Here is a 23,132-nt window from a genome sequence, read left to right on the forward strand (position 1 = left end):
GCTCTATTTTTTATGTTAAAATCGTTTTTGTTTAATTGTTTTTAATGTTTGATCCTTTTCTTAAAATGTATCTTCTTTGACAGTGTTTACATATGCACCACATACACCAAGGCAAATTCCTCATATGCGCAAACCTACTTGGCAATAAACATGTTTCTGATTCTGAGGTTTCTACAAAAGCCAATTTTGCTACTCTCTTTTGAACTATATGAAAGCTTCTACAAATAGACTTGTCTCAGTAGGACATAGGCAAGTCCCTGATAATGTTTTTAGGATGTGATAAATGGCTAAGGGCTAAAATGGCGGGGGAAAATAATAGATATTCAGGGGGCAGCAGGTTCACACTATGGACTTGTAACCTGTCCTGTAACCCAAGAAGACAAACACACACTCATCAATTGCAAACATCCGTGCTTTTATTTTGAAGGACACCGCACTTGTTGACTGTTTTTCTGTGGCAGCTTGTCATTCAGTCTACGAGCGAGCTTCCACAGCTGGAGAAATACTAATTCAGTTTTCAGCCTGAAAACGACAACACTCGCCCTGCCAAATCACCGATGGGTGTATTCGTAACAACATATGAAACGTATACATATATGTTATCGGTGCAGGTTGCTGCCTTAGCCTACCACGTAGTGTTCTTTATTTACAAATGATACATCGGGTCAGAATGTATGGAAAGTCTGACTTTTCATTTTCTGACCACCGGAAACTATAAAACTTCAACACGGCGAGTGGGTGTAGTGAAAAGAGCATGTATAGGCTATTAGACCACTACTCTGTAAGTATCTGCAAAGTAAGAGGATATAAATGAAACATTATAATAAATAGGATTAAACCGTTGAGGTTATTAGTGCTGCTCCACTGTAGGGGAGGACCAGATACTATCATGTTTACCTTTACTCCCAGTGGCGTACAGTAGCTTTTAATTGTTGATTCCTCCCCTCACTGCGTCATGACACTAGAAACCACATTTATTTCCTTAAAAGGAAAGCCCCTATCCCCCTTGCCTCCTTCAATAAGGAAGAAGACTTCCTAGGCGAAGAGAAGGGGAAAATCTCCCTGTCCAGCCATAAAATCAAGGTTTTCCAAATCTGAAATCAGGATGTCAACAATATAAGCAGTTTGGTGTTCTTTTATGTTGATGTTTTCATCCTGATTCACTATCTTTTTAAATATCTGTAAAATGAACGCTTAAGGTGCTTGGCAACAGTATAATTCTGAAATAAAGGTGTGACTGTGATTTTTGAAAAACAAACCAACAAACAAATACAAATCTGGCAGCTGACCAGCAGATTCAAAGTTGCAAAATGCTTTAAAATAAAAGTAATCGGAAATATTTTCTTCTCCATTAACTTTATTTTAGTTTACAGTCATAAATAACAGGAACAATAAACAAGAGCTGTCCCTGAAATAAATTGTGAAGTAGTTAACATACTGTTACTGCTTACAGATTAAATGTTATAGTTACGGTAATCTCTCATAGCTTCTGTTGACATTAACCATCATAAATATAAAAGCCTTTGATACAAATACATTCCCTTATGCTGATGCAATCACAAACAAAGCTGCCACTGGAATGAAAAAAAAAATGGGAAATTAACTTCATTTTGTTTGTGCATGAGCAAAGTGGAATGAATGTAAAGTAAGAGGCGGTAGATGTGCTTTCTATGCAGAATTGTCTCTTTTCCCACCTTCACAGGGAGGTCAGAGGTCATGGCCAGACACTGTAAAGAGCAGCACCCAGGGAGGACGTGCCTAATGTCCCGTCCTTCAACAAGACAGTTGAGCAGATGAAGTTGCAACAAATCTTTCCTGTTCAGTGATTAAACAACAGTGCAACATCCGACAAAACCAAAAGTATTCCCAAAATAGACATAGAAACCATTGAAATCATAATTGGGCATTAAATAATAACATCAGCCACAACAAGCAGTAACGACAAATTACACAGTAACCAGAACAAAAATCCCAAACATCACTACAGGATATGATGAATCAAAACTCAAGGAATGAAAATAAGAACCGGTCCAAATCTCAGAATGAGGCATTAGTTAACAAATGCAAAAACAGTGAAAAAAAAAAGATTACATATGCGGTCAAACTGTACACATGCACACCTTCGTACTTTAAGTGAGATTATGATAAACATTTATGGTTTACCATGTTTTAACCCATAAATTCAACAAAAACACTTACTGCTTGTTGTTTTTTAAAGAATGTAAGCTTTCTTGATGTCTTTTTTCTACCATCCAGGCCACAATTAATAAAAAAAGAGCATGTTTCATGTGAATTTACATACTTCAAAAATGAAAAACATGGCTGCTTTCTCAGGTAGTAAAATGCTCTTAAACTTTCTTTAAAAGAAATGTGAAGCGTGTTTGATATGAACCAAAAGAGCAAGCATAGTCCATTAAGTGCACTGCTACACAGAGCATGCCCAATATAAGTCTAAAAGTGATGTTCAAGTTGTATCATGCCATACCCCACTCAGTTTTCCCTTCAATTAATTATTCTCCCATAATATGTGCACATTGGGGTATACAATGTTTTTCAAAGTGCTAAGGATGTCTCAATGCACGATGAGCTCCACTTCGAGGAACCTTTAAGTCCAGTAAATATCGTATAAATATATTTTTCAATTGTTAGAGTAAGGAAGACGGAAATAGTTCACAGTTCACTTGATTTGCAAGAGATTAAGAGATTAATGTAACTACCAAACGGCAAATTAAAATCAATATTTATGTAAAAAGGTTTGGTTGAATCTTTTACACTCAGTTCCTCATCCTTTTTCTGATATATTTCTTGGTCCCTTCTATCGTACACTCATATTTTGTAGAATGCCCTAACCAACCACTTTGTGACTTGAATAAACAGCATCACATCTTAACACACATTTTCACAGAAAAAGGCGCAATAACAATCTTAATATGCTCCTATTGTTTACTTTTTTAAGTTGGTTGATCATCAATTCTATCTGATCCCAGACCAGCTGTGTAGATAGGAGCTCCATCCTGAGCCTCGAGACCCAGACCCCTCTTCCTCACCTGCACAAAGGACAGCAAAGAACGACCGGTCAGATTTTAGGGAGAAATAATTGATAGTAATCATGATTAAGAGATATATTATTTTGAATTTCAGCTGGTGTTCACCTGGTCTCTTGATACATACCTTGTGCAATGGCAGCCAGTTTGCTTTTCTCCTCTGGACTGAGCTGCAGCATAGTGTGGATGACAGGGAGCAGCGCCTGCCTCTCGCTGCCAGACTGCAGGAAGATGAACTGCAGTAGAACGTTCTTCAGATACTCCAGGTTGGCCACACTCTTCTCTCTCTCGTGGTTTCGCTCAAGACGACGCACTTCACTCTTCAACAACTAATAGGTAGAACACATCAGCATTGTTAATTAATAATACTATTTTCTTTCAATAGGCAACCACTGTATGCTCAAATAAGATATTTATGTTTTTTTATTAGATATTTATTGATAAAAATGTCTTCCATCTGCCGCATGTAGACAATGGATGGACTCAAATTGTACACTTCAACTTTTGTAAACCGGTTGTGTATTTGTCTCAATAAAGTTGGTTTAAAAAAACGACGTCACGCATAACAAATATGGCGGCGCCCTCTGAGCTGCGGCTGTCAAGAGTTTTGGGAGATAAGCGTTAAACGTTACAACAACGATTACTAAATTGATATTATAAGATACTTTAGTTTTAACAGGTGTTGGAGGAATACATTTGTTTAACGTCGTGAAAAATGGGATTAGAGCGGCTGCTTAGCGGGGCACTGCAGTGTTACTCCAAACAGTTTCGTCTCGTTAATATTCAGCAAAAAGTATTTCATAATGCGTCGATGTCCACACAGACTACATCGAGCAAGGCCACCATGGTTAACCGGGTTACATGTGCAGCAGGTTTGTGGAGGATTATCGTCCCCACAAGCCTCCGCGGTGCCTCCGCTCACACACAGCCTGTTGTCCGCCTCTCTTCCTCCGCCCAGCCCTCAAGAGATGTCACCCTGTTCCAGCACGACAGGACCCGCTTCTTCCGGCTCCTCTCGACCTTCTGCGGCGCCCAGTTACTTTTCTGGACGTACATGGGCTACTTCGCTTTCACCGGGCTCAGAGACACAGGGGGTAAGGGGAAAGTCAAGCAGCCCAGCACCACGGGACTGGCCGGGATGTGGAGCTTCGAGATGAACCTGGGCTCCAAAACCTGGAGGTACGGCTTCACGGTGGGCTGCGTGGCAATAGGAGCATGGATTGTCGGGCTCGGGGCGCTGTTCTGCAGGCGCTCCGTCAGCAAAGTGGTGTTGCACCAAGGGGGGAAGATGGTGACAGTCTGCACACAGTCCCCTCTGGGACCAGGCCAAGGCCAAACAATAACAATCCCACTGTCCCAGGTAGCCTGCTATGCTCACAGGCAGGAGTCCCCCTCATTCATCCCGCTCAGGGTCAAAGGACACAAGTTCTACTTCCTTCTGGACAATGAGGGGACCATAACCAATGCTAGGCTGTTTGATGTCACTGTTGGGGCCTACCGGTCAATTTAAGCAAAGCAAAACTTTGTTGGACACCTAATGCTACGTATGTGATTTAACATAGCTCTGCCAAACAAATGTCAGTTTCTGTTTGATTGTCTTTTGTCAATTAAATCATGAGATAAAATGTGTTATTTGGATATTGACGATCATTTAAAGAAGGATGTTAAATTTGAGATATCATTTACGATGAGCGGTGTTGCGATATACTGGTATTGATAAAAATGAAATTGATATCAAAATAATACAAATAATAATATGCAAATAATCCAGCATCTCAAACCATTTGTTTGTCTTCTTTTTCTCCCCTTCCCTACCCACGCTATGGTTACAGACTCGTTCTCCTCCTCCTTACACTCCTATTTTGTGTGTCATTTATTTGCCAAAAACAAGAAAGCTGAATTTGACAAGCCTTATTATTTCTTATTATTTTTTAAATCCAAATAGATATCCCAGTTATATCATTATTGTGAATTATTTTGGCCAGGAGAATAGAGAAGAGAAAATCTGATAGTGACAGCCCTACTAAGAATAACTACTTATTTGAAATCTAATTATATAACCAACAAACAATTTGAATTAGCTTGAAATCAAACTGACAATCGTTTCTTGTGTCTTCTTAATGTGTGAACTTGTGTGCATATACGTACGGTGATCTGCTCCATGAGAACAGCATTGGTGGCCTCCGTTTCATGCAGGAGGCCGTTCATATGCGCCATACTCCGCGTGGCCGTGCTCAGCTTCTGACTGAGCTCTTCTTTGGTCGGCTCCACGGTCCACACGAATGGCTCTAAAGGGAAGACCAAAAAACCCACTAGTTAAAGCTCACTGTTTGAAAAAGCATTGCTTATATTGTGTTATTGTTTCTGAATCTCCAAAGTAACTCAATATATCAATATTTGCTTCTTGATTTTACTGGAGAAAAATTATAAAGTCGCAGGGAATATAAATACTCAATTATAGTAAACGTAATTCAAACTGTAATAAACACTTTGCTTTTATCATCTGATAAGTGTTAAAAGGAGCACTTCCTGTTTCAAACACACCTTGTTTGGGGTTGGGGGAGGTGAGAAGCTGCTCCAGAGAGGGCAGGGGCGTACGGGCAGGAGAAGAGTTCTCGGTCTCGGTGGTCTCCATTCCCTCGCCCTCCTCCCTGGCCATAGACTGCAGGTCGCTGAGGGTCATCAGTCCCAGCCCCGCCTGGTTGGGATCTGTGTTTCTGCGGGAGTCCGACATCAGGGACTTACGGCTGGACTGCACAACCACTGAATCTGAAAGAGTTCAAGGGTTGGTAGAACACCACATGTTGTTATTTATTGTTTTTCAAATGAATAGAAGCATACTAAACAGCAAAAATGTGCTTAAACAACAGAAATGTACAACCTACTCCTAACATAATATACACAATTGATCCTATATGCATTATACAAATGTTCAAGGTAGTGGCAGTATTAACTGTAAATAAATAAGGGCTTTAAATATACCAAGACATATTTAGAGTAAAGGCTAGTGTATATCCTTTTGCGATGTTTAAAGCAATATGATCGGTCCATCCCCACACTGAGCAGAATCCCTATTCATTTGCAGTTACTCAAAATTGTAAATCAGTGTCCTACTTCTTTGTGACATGAGGGGGCACCAGACACACTCTGCTGTTAACCAGTTCAGCTGGCATGAACAATGACAACAAGTGTGAATAGAAGGCGAGAGGGAAGGGTGAGGTGCTTTGAAAGAGTGGGCGGACAAAAGAGAAGATTATGATTAATGCACCTGACTCTGAACCAAAAGAGCAGACAGACACTAAACCAATCTCCTCACCTTCCCACCTCCAGGTGGCTGCCTCTGCACGTGCAGCTGAGTGAGAAGAGCAAGACGCTGGTGCATTTATCAGATCAAATGCATCTGAGTTTAGACCAGATTTTGATGTGTGGTCTGGATTCAGAGAAACGTACAATCAGGTTGATGGTTTCCCGGGCTCGAGGCCAGTACAAAGCTGAGGTGGAACAGTAAACTTGAGAGCTCACAGTGCCAAGAGCAGAAACAGTAACACATATCTTGAGTCTATAATGCTGCGTCTGCATAATGTTGCCTTTTGTTTTACTGTACTTTCCCTGACCCTTGACACAACACTCTGGAGGACAGATTCAAGAGAATGAAGTTGCATCTGGTTAAAGAAAGATATGGAATGGGGGTTGGGGGCACCAATTCCTACTGGAATAAAATTCCTGGACTACTCTATAAAAAAGCAGTTGCTTTTACCCAATTCTAAATTGTAAAAAAGCCTGTTTCTGTAATTAATTTGTGTGTTTATGTGCTGTTTAGATTAGAAAGCAAATGGGACAAGACATTATATTGAACATCGATCAATTTCACAGTTTTGTCACAGTTGATTCATAAAATAAAATATGAGGCTAGTAAAAATTGTCCAGGGGCCGGCAGTTTTACGACCCACCTGTCCACTACGGCCAGGGACACACACTGATGTTGGAACACCCTTCTGCTTTTTAACTACCATTAAATCCAAATACAGCTGTAAAAAGGCTGAAATATGACTTTCAGTAAATGCTAAGATTGGCCTCGTATATCGAGTTAATCCTGTCCTGCATGTGTGAGCCGCTAATGATGAGTCTCTCCAGATGCCACAGTGAGCCGTGTGCCACACTGAGAGGCGGGGACGGAGCTGAGGAGCCTCGCCAACACCTGGCCAGGCTGAGTGACAGAAGAAGAAACACACACACACACATACACTTTCCTTTCCGAGTCATCACCGTGTGTTTTTGCTGTTTGACTCCAGGGGGCAGCTGTGTGGGAGGTGATGAATGAGCATGCAGGGCCCCTCAACTGATAAACACACCAACATGCCCCTTCCTGTATTCTCTCTTTTATAATTTCTCTTATAGAGTAGCAGAGAAAACAAGACAGAAAACCTAGACAATCTTTATACGATTCATGTTAGTCCACTGCCACTTTTTAAATAGAATCAGGTAGTTATTGCCTGATTATTTTAAACTGATCATGTTTTGAACTTGCCGTCATACTTACTGTTCTGGCTCTGCAGGTTGTAGAGCTGCTCCTCGACGCGGGTGAGCTGGCCCTGCAGGGTCTCCACGGTGGCTCGGTGGTCGTCCTGGAGCTTCCTCAGCTGCTCCCTGTAGGTCTGCCTCTGGGCCTCCACCTGTGAGGACAGGTCAGCCTGAGCCTGGGTCAGGTCTGTCCTCAGAGCCATGTTCTCCGCCTGCAACTGCAGCAGCCTGGAGGGGGAGACAGAGAAAGAGGTGATTAAAAGTATGATTTAGAGACTTTTCATTCAGTACAAAATGTACAGTAGCCCTGAGAGGCAGGTGCTATTTTCTAAGTCTGGATGGGTATTTTTTCTTTCCTTTAACCGACAAATTGTTCTGTACTTTGTTTAATGTGCTGAAAGTGCCATGTCTGCAAAAAATGAAATACAAATATTTTGAAAAAAGCACAAACTCTTGCTGTCAGAATGCTTATAGGGAGTGTGAGAGAAGTTACAATCAATCAAGATGGTACTTTGGCAAAATCAAGACAAGCAAGGGTAAATTAACAACTAGAGACAAATCAAATTTGACCAATCCAGCTGACCTCTCGCGGAGCTCGGCCTCCTTGCTAACGGTCTCCTGGAAGATCCTGTTGTGTCTCTCCAGCAGAGCGTCGTGCTCACTCTGGAGCTGCTGCAGCTCTGCCGTGCTGCTCTGAAGGCTCTGCTGAGTCTCTGCCAGCCTGGACCTCAGCTGTTCCACCTCAGAGGACAACTGCGTCCTGCCAGACACATAACCACATATTCAGTATATTCATATCACTCTTTGTGTGTGTTAACGGACACATTCTGCTACATGATGCTTGGTCTAATAAGGTCATTTGAGTAGCTGCTTGTAACAGAAACATATTATACTCACTTAGTTACTTTAATTATATAATTGTGTGGATAACATGTAGATATTCTTTGTATAGTTTAATATTTGTGATGGTGTAGCTATTAACGCATTAGCATTCAGGTAATTTCCTGTGTGCGTCTTTCTATGGAATAGTTTTGATTGACAGCATGCAAATCACCACCCTTATTTCTGAGTGCCTCCCTGCATCTTCCTTTGTCATGGGAATTGGTCACACAGGTGTTGTCCTTACCGGTCAGAGTCTCCTTCACTCTGGGCCGTGGTTTTACTCTTCTGCTGTTTGAGCACATTGTGGACTCGCACCTTGTAACCCTCAAACTCATTTGTCGTTGACATCAGCTCAGCCTGGAATCAGCACCAAGATGAACAAGACATTTAAAGTGAATAACACAGCATACATTTGAAATACTGTGACAGATGAACCAGTTTGTAGTTGCCCCTCTGTTTGACAATTGAAGAGAAATACTGGAGGATTACATCATTCTGATGGTCTTTATTTTACTTAACTTTACCTAGGGACTTTTATTTTTAGGATATTATTTTCACTTGTTTAGAAAAAACAACTGTAACTTGACTTTGGCCAAACGTTTAAAGACCTGTAGCTATTTTAATTAGTTCACCAATTATGTTCAAAAAGTGTGTCATATAATAGGATGATGAATCATACCCCTTTACATAACTACTTTATTTCAGTGCAATGGTGCATTCACTGTACTGCAGAATGTCTCTCTCTGGGATAACACCATTAGGAAACTATTTCAGAAATGTTCATTCAATTCTACATTTTAATATGAAAATATTCTATGTACCTCATGCTTGAGCAGATGCATATGATATAAAAATGTCTCTAAAAAGATGGAAGACTGTTACGTACCGATACAAAATCCATGGAAATATGTGACAGACAAACAATATGATCAGTTTGCTCGCTATTTTTTGGTTGGTTAAACATTTGCACTTTAACAGAGAGTTCATGTTAGGGTGTTTTAAAGAATGATCTTAAACTTCTTGCTTTTTAGTCAAAAAGGTCCCGTCACATCACGCTTGTTGCTAAAACAAGTAACTAATGAATGGATCAGTCCTTTGATAATCGACAACAAACAAAGTTTCATAATTGACTGTTGTATTCATGCACAAAGCAAAAGTACGAAAACATTACAGCTACCAGCTTCTTTAACTGATGGTCATAGCACACAAGCAATAACAAAGGTGTCATTTGAGCATACGACTTAAACGATTCATCAGAAATAACTGAGAGATTATTAAAGAAAATAGTAATGAGTCATAGCTCTATATTACATCGCTCTCCAGGAACTTTGCATACATTAAGGATGGACATTGTGTGTGCGTGTGTGTGTGTGTGTGTGTGTGTGTGTGTGTGTGTGTGTGTGTGTGTGTGTGTGTGTGTGTGTGTGTGTGTGTGTGTACCTTAGCAATGTCCCTCTCCTGCTGCAGGCTGTTGATGCGTTGCTGCAGGGAGCTGCTGCTTCTCTGCTGCTGTTCCAGCGCAGACCTCAGCTGCTCCTGCAGTTGATGGCGCTCGGCCATCAGCTCACATGCCTCAATCTCAATGCACAAACACACACACACTTTAGCATGTGACTTATTCATTCGTAGAACTATATATTTGATCAAAAGGGATAGCTGACAGAAGTTGTGCTGATTGGTGCTTGTGTTACCTTGGAGCTTTCTAGCTGCTGTTGGTTAGCCTCCAGATCTCCCTTCAGAGAGGCCTGCAGCATCATGAGGGAGCTTTCCTGAAAACACACACACATAAACAAATTGAAATTCATACACTCGTATTACCAAACTCGGCAACATGCACAAATGATTAACTACACCCTATATCTTCAAGGCCTACCCCTCAATAATGCCCACACATGGTTGCATGACACCATTTACATTCATCAGGCAGCAGTGTTGCACTAACACAGCGGGACACACACACACAAAATCAGACCTGCATTTTGGCATCGGCCAACTCCTTCTTGGTCTTCACCAGCAGCTGTTTCATCTTGGAGGTCTTCTCCTCCCCCTGGTCCAGCTGGGACTTCAAAGTCTCTGGAGACACAATTACACAGGCACATGTGAACACACATACAAATGGTTTAGCTGAAATAAACACAGTTTTTTCACAGCTTGACAGTGTCAAACAACAGGAAACGGAGTGTGACAGAAAAGACATGCAGAATACAGACGGCCCTGCAGTAGGGCTGCTCAATTAATCGTATTTTAATCGCAATTACGATTTTGGCTTGCAACGATTATGAAAAAAACATAATCGAAATAAAACGATTTTTTGTTTTTATTATTATTTTTATTTTTTGTATTGATTGGTTTTTCAGTTGAATTATACTCAAAGTTCAGGGTAATCAACTGTTTTTTTTCAATAAATTGATGTTTTGAAAGTAAATGGATAATCGTTTTTAATAATCGTGATATCAATTATTGACCCAAATAATCGAGATTATGATTTTTGCCATAATCGAGCAGCCCTACCCTGCAGTAATATGGTAGGCAGTAAATCATTAGGGCTTTGCAGGAAGAATAAATGTTAACCCTCAGTTAATGGAGAACTAAAACTGCTCACTTACTTATCAGGCCTGTAGCATATATCACTTTGTCAAAAATAAATGACCTAGAGTTCAGTCTTTTATTAAAAATCATTTCCCTGAAGTGAATCCCCCTGATTTGAAAGAGGGTAGTATAGAAAATGATGAGAGACAGGGGGGTGGGGGTGTGTCTAACCACAAGTCAGGATGTAAACCCGGGATGTTGCGGTTTTATGGCTTGCATTTAAACAAAGACACTCCCTTTTATTAAACATCCTATTTGAGCAGGTCAGTTTCAGCCATACCTGATACAATGGCTCTGATGTGGTTTGTCTCATTTGTTACAGTACAATACATATTTATTGTATAATTGTCAAATAACAAACAGGTTTCCAATTATTTATTATAGCAGTATACAGTATTTATCCTACAAGTATTTCATTTTTCATTCCGTTTATTTATTTACCTTATATTAATATAGTGTTTTTATTCCTGACACTTACTTGCACCATTGTGTTGAACTATTTTATGTATTTTTCTGTTGATACATGATATGTTGAATTGTTGGATGAGTCTGAGATTCAAGTTGTTCATCGCCAACAACTGCACTGTAACTATGTGAATATGACACATAAAGCCTTTGAGGTTGTACAGGTCTGAACAGTCTTCAAATACTAATTTTGTGGAATCACGCTGTTCTTATTCTCATGCATTTTCTACATAATTATATATCCATCCTTCAGCTAGACCTGCCTATATTTAAAGGGGTGTGAAGGGGCTGCAGCCAACCCCAGCTGACATTGTATCACACGTACGGATTTCCTGTTTGAGTGTGTCCTCCTTCTGGTTCAGTGTGTTTATTTGGGCCTTTAACTCCACGGCACACTCCTCCCCATCTACGAGTTTGGCGTTGAGTTCTTTCACCAGTCGCTCGTAGTCGGCCATCTCCATGTCCAGCAGAGAGCTCTGCTGCGCCTCCTGCAGGCGGAGCCAACATACAATCAGTACAGTGAACATGTTGTGAACGTTTACGGGAAAGGAAAATGTGGTTTAGAGTTGAGGTTGACTTTCAACAACTGGCTATCTTTATCCAAAATGTAATTGAAAGAGAATATCATTTTTAAGCCGTTGTTATATTTAAAAAATATATTCTTAAACATTTCATTTGTATTCTTTAGTGGACTGAAGTAGGTCTCACACAAATGTAGAATCATTGAATAATAATGACAATTCCCTCACAACCTTATATTTCATATTTTAAAGATGAATATATGTTTGTAGTACTTTGAACAGGGAAGTTTACAGTTTAATAATAAGGCGGAACTTGAAGAGATTACACATTTCTTCATCACTACTCTAAAATAAAAATAAATCCAATATATCATTATTTGTTTTTAAGACGATTATCTCTATGGACCTCAAGAAGTCTGTGTTTTTTGGACATGAAGTCAGAGCTCCTGGCAGCTTGCATGTACCCTGCTGTACTTAGAGGGTCTCCACTAATGGAAAAGAAACATCAGTTCCTGTGCTGTGGGCTAAAACTGCTCTTTCTCTCTGAGAGGTGCTACTGGAGCTGCAGGCCGGCCATCACCAGTCCAGCCACTTGAGTGGACAGGCCCTCAGAGACACTACAGTCTGAAACGTGTGTGTGTGTGTGTGTGTGTGTGTGTGTGTGTGTGTGTGTGTGTGTGTGTGTGTGTGTGTGTGTGTGTGTGTGTGTGTGTGTGTGTGTGTGTGTACCTTGCGTAGCTGCTCCAGCTCCTGGGCAGTCTGCTGAGACTGTTGCTGCTGCTTGCGGAGCTGAGCTGTCAGCTCTTCTAACTCCTTTGTGGCAGATGACAAATCCTGGAAAAGCAGGAAAACACACAGACATGAGGACACAGAGGGGTTTTCAGTATGTATATAAAGTACATTTCATAGTTTCAATATGAAATTCAATTTTAACAGAATTTCAAGGAAAAATCCGATAAGAAAATTGTGAATGGACGCTGGTTTCAATCCATGTGATTGTCCGCGGTTAGTTCATCAAGATAAGAGATACACGTCAACCAGTCAGAAAACTATTATTCCATTGTAGAACTATTCTTTTTACATCAATCAGATGCCATTTATACGTCATGTATTTGCTGAAACTGTTCATTGCTTTGTCCAATTCATATTTGCTTTTATCAATTCACCAACTTTGCCCAAGCAGCAAAGCATTAATACTTTTTTGTGATTTCTCTAAATTTGTTAACGTTTTTTGCATAAAATTGGAACAGGTGGAGTAAAAACAGTCATAGTTTAGTCTAAGGTTTCCCTCAGTGAGTGTTGCTTTACAACAAACGTTTACAGACAAAATTGGGAGCAGAGGCTGGCATGACCTCTGATAAGTACAGAGTATCCTTCTCTCATATTTCTACCTTGATCTTCTGTTCTTTCATCGATCTCTCTGCCAGCAGGTCTCTCTCCAGAGCGGCTGACTGTCTCTGCAGTTCCTGGTTTTGTGCTTCCTGCTGCCTCACTGTGCTCCTCGTGGTCTCCAGGCTGGCCAGCAGGTCCTCCTTCTGACAGCTCAGCGTTTCAATCTGTAAAAGCATTCACAATGTAGACTACTAACCCTTCAAGATGGCAACTAATTATGCTTTTTGGAGTTTTCCCTTTCCTGTAGTGTTATATAGGTTTGTGTGCATGTAAACGGTCTGCCAAGAAACTCCCCCCCTGCCTGAAACGCCTCCATTGGACTCCTTTGTTTACTTCCGTAACATTATGACATCACTATGTAATACTTGTGCTTCTATTGGCTAGCGCTCCAACACATTGTATGTAATAGGGTAAGGGACGGGACATCTCTAAGCGGTTGACTGCGCTCTGGTTTCAGACAGAGGGTGAAAAGAGGTGCTGCAGCACAGAAAAATAAATACCTTTTTGAACAGGAAAGCATGGAAACATGTCCGAGTAGAGACACAAAATACAAATATGAACCTGAACATGTGCACTATATGTCCACTTGCCTTTACCAATAGATCAAATGTGACTTCATTATCAATGGTAAAAAGAAACAAGGGGTGACATATACAGAGAGACACAGCTTTGATTCTTATATCCTTAAGTGAATACATATCTGCCTTTCCTCTGGTTTAGGTAAAGGGTGCCATTAGCATCTTCAATCAAAATAACTTCCGTCTGTACTTTTTATTTGAATATTGCACATAATCAGTAGGATTTTACTGTGGTAAATTAAGCTAGGTTTAGCTTTTATTCTATAATCTTTAAAAATCCCACTGCAAAGATACTTATTTCAGATCCAAGGTTTTCACCTGCAAATGCAAAACATAGGTAAATGTGCCAAAGCTGCATGCACACATTTTCAGAGTCATTCATGCAAATCTGACAGCGGCGGCCCCCGAGGGCTTCCTCTGCAAGGAACACTGAAGGAGCAGCAGCAGCAGCAGCAGCTACCTCTCATCATCTGTCAGCAAAACACTGAAATATGATTGGTAAACAGAGATGTCCAGACGTACTCTTAGATCCCCGACTAGCTTTCAGCCTTCCTGCCCCCCCCCCCCAGAGACCCACAAGAATATGAAAAGTCTCAGTAATGGTGTAGCTCTCACACGCAGCAGATGGAAGCTACACTCCGCTCCATTTACCTGCTTGTTGTTCCCTCATTGGAAAGAGACAGTTATGAGCTTGGGGAGAGGAGTATCTATATATATATATATATAAACAAAATCTCTCCCCAGCTCACCCAGTCACATCTGATGGGATATTTGCAGGAGCTGCGCCGCCAAGCATCGCAGCATAAAGTGTCGCTGGCTAAAATGACTCGCTGTAAATCAGATGGTGGCTGAGTTATGCGAGAAGTATTGGAGATGTATTGCCGGAGAAAGCGGCGCTGCTGGGATTTACTGGAGGGTGAGGGCAGTCTTTGTGTTTGATATGTGTGGGAGTGTGTGATTGAGTGTGTGTTTGTGTTACCTGTGTGACAGCACTGCTGAATCGTTTGGTCAGCTCAGCAATCTGTCTCTCCGCCTCCTCCACCTTCTCCCTCTCTTTATCCAGTTGCTCTGTCTGCCTGTCATAGTCTATCTGCAGGTTCTACACACAAATTCATTTATTACTGGAAGCCGGTTGAACAGTTCACCGAAGGTAAACACTATGCATCTCAAACATCAGCTGTATTTACACACTCTCATTAGACACAACAGACTGGTTTCTCCTCTAATGGAGACACAGTCGTAAAGCACAGTGCCTTCTGGGACAGCTTATGGGGACCTTGGGGAGTGACATCATGCGCAGAGGTCTGTTTCATAGTGAGCAGACTTCCACTTGCTAATAAGCAGCATTTTAGAAAGGCATGAAGAAGAGTGCAGCAGGAATTAGTCCTAAAACAAAGATTAGTTTGAATGTTTTGCACTTCAGGTTGTCTTATCCCAAAGTCAATACGTTTTTGGTGAGATTTGTTCTGTTGTTTATGTTTTTACGACATTAAAACACATGATAAATTAGACTACTGAACATTATCATGCAGTTCCCTGATGGTGGTAGTTCCTTGATATCCAAACGTTAGCGATTGCATTTACACATAAATAATCTTTAAAGTGGTGTTTATTTGTAAAGATGTAATGTGTCATTAGTCATCATATCATAAACGCTTTTGCCATAGACTTTAGTACGCCATAATCAAAACTCCAATGGAAGAAAATGGCTTTATGTTGAAAGAACCAGGGCGATGCTAACGTCCTGGGTAGGCCGCCAAAATTCTTCCAGCAGCCTTTTAATAATTAAATGTTTAGCCTACATACAGGATTTGGTAAAAGTGAAGATTGTACTACTCCCTTCAGTAGTCTAAACATGGTGGCATTTGATACCGCTGGACACAAAACTTCATTTGCCTCCGCCAGTGAGGCAAAGGAAAGTGGCTCCAGGCTAAATAATGCCTTTTGTTGTCAAAGATTAGGAAATATTTAGACACTGATACAATTACTGAAGCAGGATATTCCCGTAGGTCTTCTGTTGCGCATACCTTGTAGCCTTCAGCACCATGGATGATATCCTTCATAGAGCTGCTCACTTTCGCCTTCTCTGCTTTCAGTGACTCTACTTTCTCCTTGAGGGAGGCAATCTGGGGGGGAATGTGTACAATCACTAATCAGAGCACAGAGGGAACAAAATAAACGGTATCAATGTTTAGCTAGTTTCCTGACCTTGGTAGATTGCTTCCTTACACTACAAACTCTGGTTAAACAATCAGGAAAGACTGTAAACTCCTATTTATTATCATTCTAATGTTCAAATGTCAAGTACATGTTTAATAAAGGATAGCAATCCATCATTAACAGTATCGAAAATGCATGCTTCTCTTTACCTCTTTCTTACTGATTTCCAGCTCCTTCTTTGCTTTAATGGCAACTGCTTTGATTTTGTTCATCTTCTCGTCCTTCTCCTTGTGCTCTTTCACCAGGAGAGCTGAGGGAGCAGTAGTTATAAGACCTGAGTTATGATCATCTGTCATTTCAAACTTGCTCCAAAGGGAAAGCAAACTAAGGACCATATATTTAGTAGTTAAATATATAGTATAAATAATAACAATGTCGCCTTACCTATTTTCTTTGTGGTCTCACTCGCTGCATTCTCCTCAGAGGAAGCCGACTGGACGGCAGAATCCTGAGAAAGAAAGAGAGTGAAAAGCACAAAACATTCCAATCCAAAGTCAGTAATCGTTGTTTTTTTATCAAAATGTTCATAAAGCAAACATTCCCCCCTATAAATGTGCATCTGTTTGTTTCTCCAGAGTTAGATACCTGGGTCAGAGTAACAGTAATATTTCTAAAGTTGAAAAAAACATTTAATGTATCTTTTAGTTCATCTACTTATAGGTATATAAGATGTAGGAATTATGGCAAAAGCTGCAAATGCTAGTTATTTTACAAATGTTTAATTCAGGGGTGTCAAACTCAAGGCCCGGGGGCCAAATCCGGCCCGCGACTTCATTTAATGCGGCCTCACAAGAGCATGCAAAGAATATAATATGTTTATTATACGGTTACATGCCGCTTTACAGAAGCACATTGCCCATAAACTACATGTCCCACAATGCATCTCAAATTAGACTTTTTTTCTCGGAACTTGACTTTTTAGAATTTTGAATTTTTTTTCAAAATGTCACTTATTTGTTTTTCCAGAATTTGGCTTTTCTTTTTAAATCATTTTGTGACATGCGCACTGAAGAGACTAATTGTTTTCCCTAGACTTACCTTAGACCCTAGCTTTCAGACGTAGTTAATTATGAAGTTATTACACTATCCGATAATAATCCAATGCAGAGGCAATAATGTTATACAATACATTATTTTATATATATTAAATATGTATTCTTATATAGTCTTATATATAAAACTGGCCCTTTGAGTGCAACCATGATGCTAATGTGGTCCGAGTTGAAATTGAGTTTGACAACCCTGATTTAATTACTTGTTAGTTGTTTTTAACTAATTAACTATATTCCATTTGGGACATTTCTTGATTTGAGCATTTTTTTGAGCATTTCAGGGCTATCAGAAAAGGTCTGCCTGGATGAATGTGTCCTAATGACCATGTGTGACGTTATTTAAGCGTTATCTGCATGATCAAACACAACTAATGATTCAGAACATTTAGCTTGACATGATCAGGACAGCAGCATCTACATTTCCTGTGCACCAACACCAACCTAAAGCATCAGGGCTCCCCTCACCTGCAGCGCTGCGATCTCGCCTCTCAGCTGAGCTATGATGGAGTCCTTCTCCGTCAGCTGGTCTTTGAGCTCTGTTCTCTGCTTTTCCAAACCCTCCATCTCACTCTCCACTTCCCCTTCCTCCTTCTCCTCTTCCTCCTGATCCACCAGAGACATGCGAGTCTGCAGTCTCTGGTTCTCCTCATTCATCTTCTCATTGACTGATTTCATGTCCTCCAGGTCTTTCTGCAGACCTTCAGTGTCCTTCACCACCTCCTCCAGGTTGTTTCTCAACATGTCCCTCTCCTGTTCCAGGTCTGCGATACGAGCATGGAGCTCCTTCTCCACCTCCTCTGACCCTACGGCCCCTTCGGACTCCTGCACGCTGCTCCTCAACAGTTCCCTCTCCTTTTCCAGCTCACCCACACGTGATCGGAGCCCCTCAACTTCCTCTGTGGAGTTTCTGAGCGCTTCAGAGTGAGTTTCCTCCAGAGCTGTGATGGTGGCGCGGGCCTGTTCGGTGTCTTCCGTCAGTGTATTTAACTTTGCTTCTAGGAGGTTCTTTTCAGATGTTTCTTGCTCCAGCTGAGCCTCCAGGTCTGCCAGCTTGGAGGCCAAAAGCCCCCCTGCTTCCTGGGCTTTGGAAAGGCCAGTAGAGGCCTCTTCCAATTTCTGTTGGAGGTCAGCCTTCTCTGTGGAGCGGTCTTTGATTGTCAGCTCCAAAGCAGAAGCGGTCTCCTGCATCCTTTCCCTCTCCTCTTTTAGATGTTGCACTTCATCCTCCTTCTCTTTTTCAAGAAGTTTCAACTCCTGCTCTCTGTCCCCTCTGCACACAAGCGCCTCCTTCTCCTTTTCCTCCAGCAGCCTCTGGATTTCTGTCTCTCTCTTGTCGCTCAGCTTCTCCATTTCCTCTTCTCTGTGCTGAAGCTGGGATTCTATTCTGTCCCGCTCTTCAGTCAGTGTGTTCACCATCTCTTTCAGGTCTTGGGTCATGTTTTCCTTCATGTGCAGTTGGGAGAGGATCTCCTCGTTCTGCCTGCTCACTTCCTCCACAGACTGCTTCAGCTCAGACACTAAAGCAGTGTGTTCCTCCACAGAGGACTGGAGTTTCTGGTCTTCACCTGAGGAGTCTTCAAGCTTCAGCTGCAGGTCGTGTAGGTTCTTCATCAGAGTGTCTTTCTCCTCTGAGATCTGATTCACCTTCACATGTAGTTCCTCCCTCTCCTGGCTGAGTTGCTCCATCTTGTCTTGGAGTTCCTGTACAGTATTGGCCCCCTGCTCTTTCATGGCTTGGTGCTGAAGAACAAACTCCTGTGTCTTCTCGCCCAGTTCTCTCTCCACACCTTGCAGCACTTCTCTCACGTGTTGACACTCAGTCACGGCAGAGTCTCTCTCGGTGCTCAAAGCTTCCCATTTGGCCCTCAGCTCCTCTGGATTCAAGAGGTGTTGGTCTTCAGGAGCTATTGCCGACTCTTCACTTCCATCTTGGAGGGCTTCACTGTGTTGCTGTAACTCTGCATCCTGCTGCTCAGGGTTCAGGGTTATGGCTAAATCACTGGGAACAATGTCCTTGTTCATCTGCAATTCATTGATTTTAAACTCCATATCTTCTTTCTCCAACTGAAACTCCTCCTTGGCTTTCTCCAGCTCTGCCTCGAGCTCACCCTTCACATTGCTGAGCAGGGTGAGCTCGTCCTGTAACATGGTGTTCTGGGCTTGCAGGTCTTCCATGGGTGCTCTCACTCTCCCGGTTTCTGTCTCCTCTCCCTCACTCTGGGTGGACTCACCCTGACTGCAGGTCGACAGCTCAAGCATTTTAGCGATCCCTAAACTGCGGGGTGCTTCTTCGTCCTCCTCCTGCACATCCTGCAGGAAGCTGTCTGGAAAGATATGGCTCATGTTAGCTGGAAAAGCCATTTGAATGTCCAATGAAACAATGATTTACAGAGATAGACACACAGATACAATATTTGACAATACAGTTATAATATAAGCACTCATTGTTCATTTATTAATTTGTTCATTAGACTGGAGCACACACAATTAAAATGTGTACACCAAAACACACCTCTTCAGATTGGCTTTTAATTTGTGAATTATGTTGTGTTGCTGTTTAAATATATTTTTATTCTATTTTATCTCGTTTTATCACCACTGTAAAGCGTCTTTGAGCACCTGAAAAAGCGCTTTGAAATTAAATGTATTATTATTATTATTAAAATACTTAAAATGTGAAATGTGGTGAAAACTACACAAACATATATTAAAGTATTAGAAGTATAGAAGATTACATAATAAAATAACCCGATCAGCCCCAATTCTGCTTGCACATAAAAAGTCTCTATGCTGCAAAACTGGGTTACCCTTAGGTTTAAAAAATCTATTCAAAGTGTGCATACACAGCATCACCATCTCTCTAGGAAACAGTGACGCCGATCTCTTTTGTCAAATAGAGTTCTGTTGTACCTTTGAGAGCGAGCTGCTCGGTCAGCTCCTCGTGGAGCAGCAGGAGGCGGTCCCTCTCGATCTCACAGTCCTCCTCCAGCGCCCTCATCTCCTCCTCGTGCTGCAGACCCTTGTGAGAAAGCTCCTCCTTCAGGTTCTCCACCTCCTGCTGGGCCTTGGTGAACTCCTTTTGGTGGTTCTCCTGCAGCTCAGCGATCTCCTTGGATCTTTGCTCTTGGATTGCTTCCAGTTCAGATCGAAGCGCTTCTAGTTGTGCTTCTAAGCAACGGCTGACCTCTTCAGTGCTCTCTTTTGCGCTGGCACTTTCAGCCTGGCGCTCCCTCTCTCTTTCACTCTCCCTCTCCCTGTCACTTTCTTCTCGCTCTTTAAGTAATCTCTGGAAATAAGACATCTCTTCTTGGTGTTTGTTGTCGGACTCCTCAATTGTACTTTTCAGGTTTGTGATCTTTCTTTGGTGATCTTCTATCACACGCTCAAGCTCTCCTTGCAGCACTGCTACATCATCCTGCACAAAATAAGTTATATGGGGGTTTATGACAATATATGTTCCTTATAAGCATACATGCATCAATGATTGGACTTTAAAGAGCCACAGCGGAGAATAAACAGAAGGGAACAGAAGGGCAACCATGGCAACCATGCGTGAGAAGTCTTCTTCGCTGCTTTTGTGGCAGACTACAGCGCTACTTACAGGCCTGGCATATGTACTACAGCGTCTCCAGCGCTTTCGAGCAGCAATGGCCGTGGCCCAACCCCCCATTCCCCTGATAGGTGGAGAGTTGCCCATATAGGCAGAGCTTCCTGTTTCTGACTTCAGAACAATTTCAAATCTGTATCAGTCTGTATCAGATCCGTTACAGCCCCGTTTTTTGGAGATTTGGGTATAGAGGAAAAGAGAGAGGGTTGTGTTTTCTGACACTTGGTGAGTTCCCTGACACACCGGGGACTCATGTATAAAAGACGTACAAAAGTGCATTTTGCATGATAGGTTTCCTTTAAACTGCACTGTAACTTTTATCCATGTATTTTTTCTTTTAATGTTTTATTAGCTTTTCTTTTTAATGACTGATTTTAAATGCCATTTTCTTAATGTCTTTAATTTTTTGTAAAGCACCTTGAATTGTGTTGAAAGGTGCTATATAAATACACTTGCCTTGCCTTTACAATGTATGCAAATATGCTGAAATGTCCCAGTTTTCAGAGAAACAGGATATAATTCAGTAAAACTGGCTCATTAAACATGTAATTCATATCATTAAGTATTTGTGCTGTAGTCACCTTGGCTTGCAGCTTAGTCTTCTCTAGATCTTTGCGAGAAATTGAAAGACTTTGCTGAGTTTCAGCCTTCTCCAGCAGTAAGGCATCCATCCTCTCAGTCAACTCCTGTTACACATAGACACAGGATTTGCATGAGCAAGTATGAAAATGAACTGGACACATGTCAACAAATCCTTATTTTAAAGCAGACACATGATAGATTTCTTCCCTACAAACAAACCTGTATCAGAGTGGAGTCATCTGAACTGCCATTCTTGTTTTTGGATTGCTGTTTGAGGGATTCCACTTCTTTTTCCAAAGCTGAAAGGGGAAATGTTATCACAAAGATGTACACTGTTGGTCCACAGAATCAAGCTTTTAGAGCATGTATAGCTACCTCCACATCTGCCCTTCATCTTCTGCATGAGAGCCATCTGCTTCTTTGCAAACTTGATAAGGTCATCTTTGGGCAGTGTGTCCAGCTGCAAGTACAATATTTAGAAAGAAGGAATAATCTATACCAATACATATGAAAAAATTAATTAACTGTACACAAATCTCAACAAATATTAGATATTTTAACATCCCTTTTATCAATAGTCTGAATTGAAATGTGCAGTACCTTGGACTTGGATGCACCTGCTGGTGATGGAGCTGGAGACTCTCCTCCGGTACCACTAGGCTCCTGTTTCAGTGAAAGGAAAAATAGGCAAACCTAAATATGTGCAGATTGTAACAATAACATTTCAAAACTCTGCTATTCCTTTTTTCCCCCATGCTTGACAAAAGACCAGTCTCCCAGTCAGTACTAGTAGCCTTCAGTATTTCCTTTGAAAATCAAAAATATAATGTCGCTATGTTGGTCTGAAAAATGTAAAATTGACAGAGCATGTTTTACCAGCTTATACGTTTCATTGGGAGCTCATGTTTTATTCAGCATGTACACCAAGTCAAAGTATTTCAATGTAGGCTTAAAATGGTTCATATGTCCCTGTGTCAATGTTCAGTGACACAATGTATTTGATGGTAGAGGAAAGTTATGAAAAACGGTGAGGCATCAGGTTTAATATACCGGTTGTTTCAGAATATAATATATGTAATACTGTATAGTATATTAATGTCCTTACAAGTAACGTTTTAGTCGACATGGAGCACATTTAAATAAGAATGTTTGAAGTGAAGTTCGCTAGTAAACAGGACAAACGGGTCCCTTAACATGTTATTGCTTTACAGCCCTGTTCCAATGTCCAAAGCACAACTCTATATACAGCAGAGCATTATATTTTAAGCTTATTTTAAGATGCTATACAGTTATTACTAAGTTGTTTCAGACTGGCTAAAGCTAACCCCTCGACACTGAACACTTACCTCCATCTCAGTCGATATTTAGATACTTCTCAGTCGTCTGTCAGGCAAACAGAGATAACCGGTATGTCGACCGGACAGAGTAAAAGCGAAATCTGTAATATATATTGCGATTTCTCGAGGTTTAATACGAAAACATCCCCTCTGTTTTGATTTTGAGGTACCAGCCGCTAAAGCAACGACTTGCTTCCGCAAACGTCAACCACGTGACGTCAGACTGTACGTCACGCGTCAAACAGGATCCTGGCTCGTGGTTATGTCCTGTCGCAGCAACAATGGCAACAATTCTCCATTATTTTATGGATGCATTAATGTTTGAATTTCCCGGATTGATGT

General features: G+C 41.3%; 2 protein-coding genes across 2 annotated transcripts; one reads left to right on the forward strand and one right to left on the reverse strand.

The window, feature by feature from the left end:
• Positions 1-1,337: 1,337 nt before the first annotated feature.
• LOC117466443 (GRIP and coiled-coil domain-containing protein 2) lies at positions 1,338-22,987 on the reverse strand. Its single transcript, XM_034109666.1, has 24 exons — positions 22,800-22,987; positions 22,054-22,116; positions 21,829-21,913; positions 21,673-21,752; positions 21,453-21,557; positions 20,175-20,679; positions 17,730-19,588; positions 16,597-16,660; positions 16,362-16,462; positions 16,020-16,118; positions 14,972-15,091; positions 13,414-13,578; positions 12,752-12,856; positions 11,827-11,989; positions 10,420-10,520; positions 10,139-10,216; positions 9,888-10,025; positions 8,692-8,804; positions 8,149-8,325; positions 7,585-7,793; positions 5,589-5,813; positions 5,193-5,332; positions 3,172-3,373; positions 1,338-3,047 (listed from the first exon to the last, which is right to left on the reverse strand). Exons 1-24 carry the CDS (start codon positions 22,803-22,805, stop codon positions 2,974-2,976), a joined length of 4,977 nt encoding a protein of 1,658 aa, XP_033965557.1. The 5' UTR covers positions 22,806-22,987; the 3' UTR covers positions 1,338-2,973.
• On the forward strand, positions 3,451-5,147 carry tmem223 (transmembrane protein 223). Its single transcript, XM_034109667.2, has one exon. It carries the CDS (start codon positions 3,760-3,762, stop codon positions 4,552-4,554), a length of 795 nt encoding a protein of 264 aa, XP_033965558.1. The 5' UTR covers positions 3,451-3,759; the 3' UTR covers positions 4,555-5,147.
• Positions 22,988-23,132: the final 145 nt, after the last annotated feature.

This window comes from Pseudochaenichthys georgianus, chromosome 21, assembly GCF_902827115.2.
Source record: "Pseudochaenichthys georgianus chromosome 21, fPseGeo1.2, whole genome shotgun sequence".
NCBI lineage: Eukaryota > Metazoa > Chordata > Actinopteri > Perciformes > Channichthyidae > Pseudochaenichthys > Pseudochaenichthys georgianus.

What these genes read in the sequence shown, in the direction of transcription:
- tmem223 (XM_034109667.2), top strand. Translation starts at nt 3,760, where the DNA reads ATGGGATTAGAGCGGCTGCTTAGCGGGGCACTGCAGTGTTACTCCAAA.
- LOC117466443 (XM_034109666.1), bottom strand. An exon ending in AGACTAAGCTGCAAGCCAAG is followed by an intron (nt 20,680 to 21,452) that starts GTGACTACAGCA and finishes TATTTTGTGCAG; the next exon opens with GATGATGTAGCAGTGCTGCA. An exon ending in GCGAGATCGCAGCGCTGCAG is followed by an intron (nt 16,661 to 17,729) that starts GTGAGGGGAGCC and finishes TTTCTTTCTCAG; the next exon opens with GATTCTGCCGTCCAGTCGGC.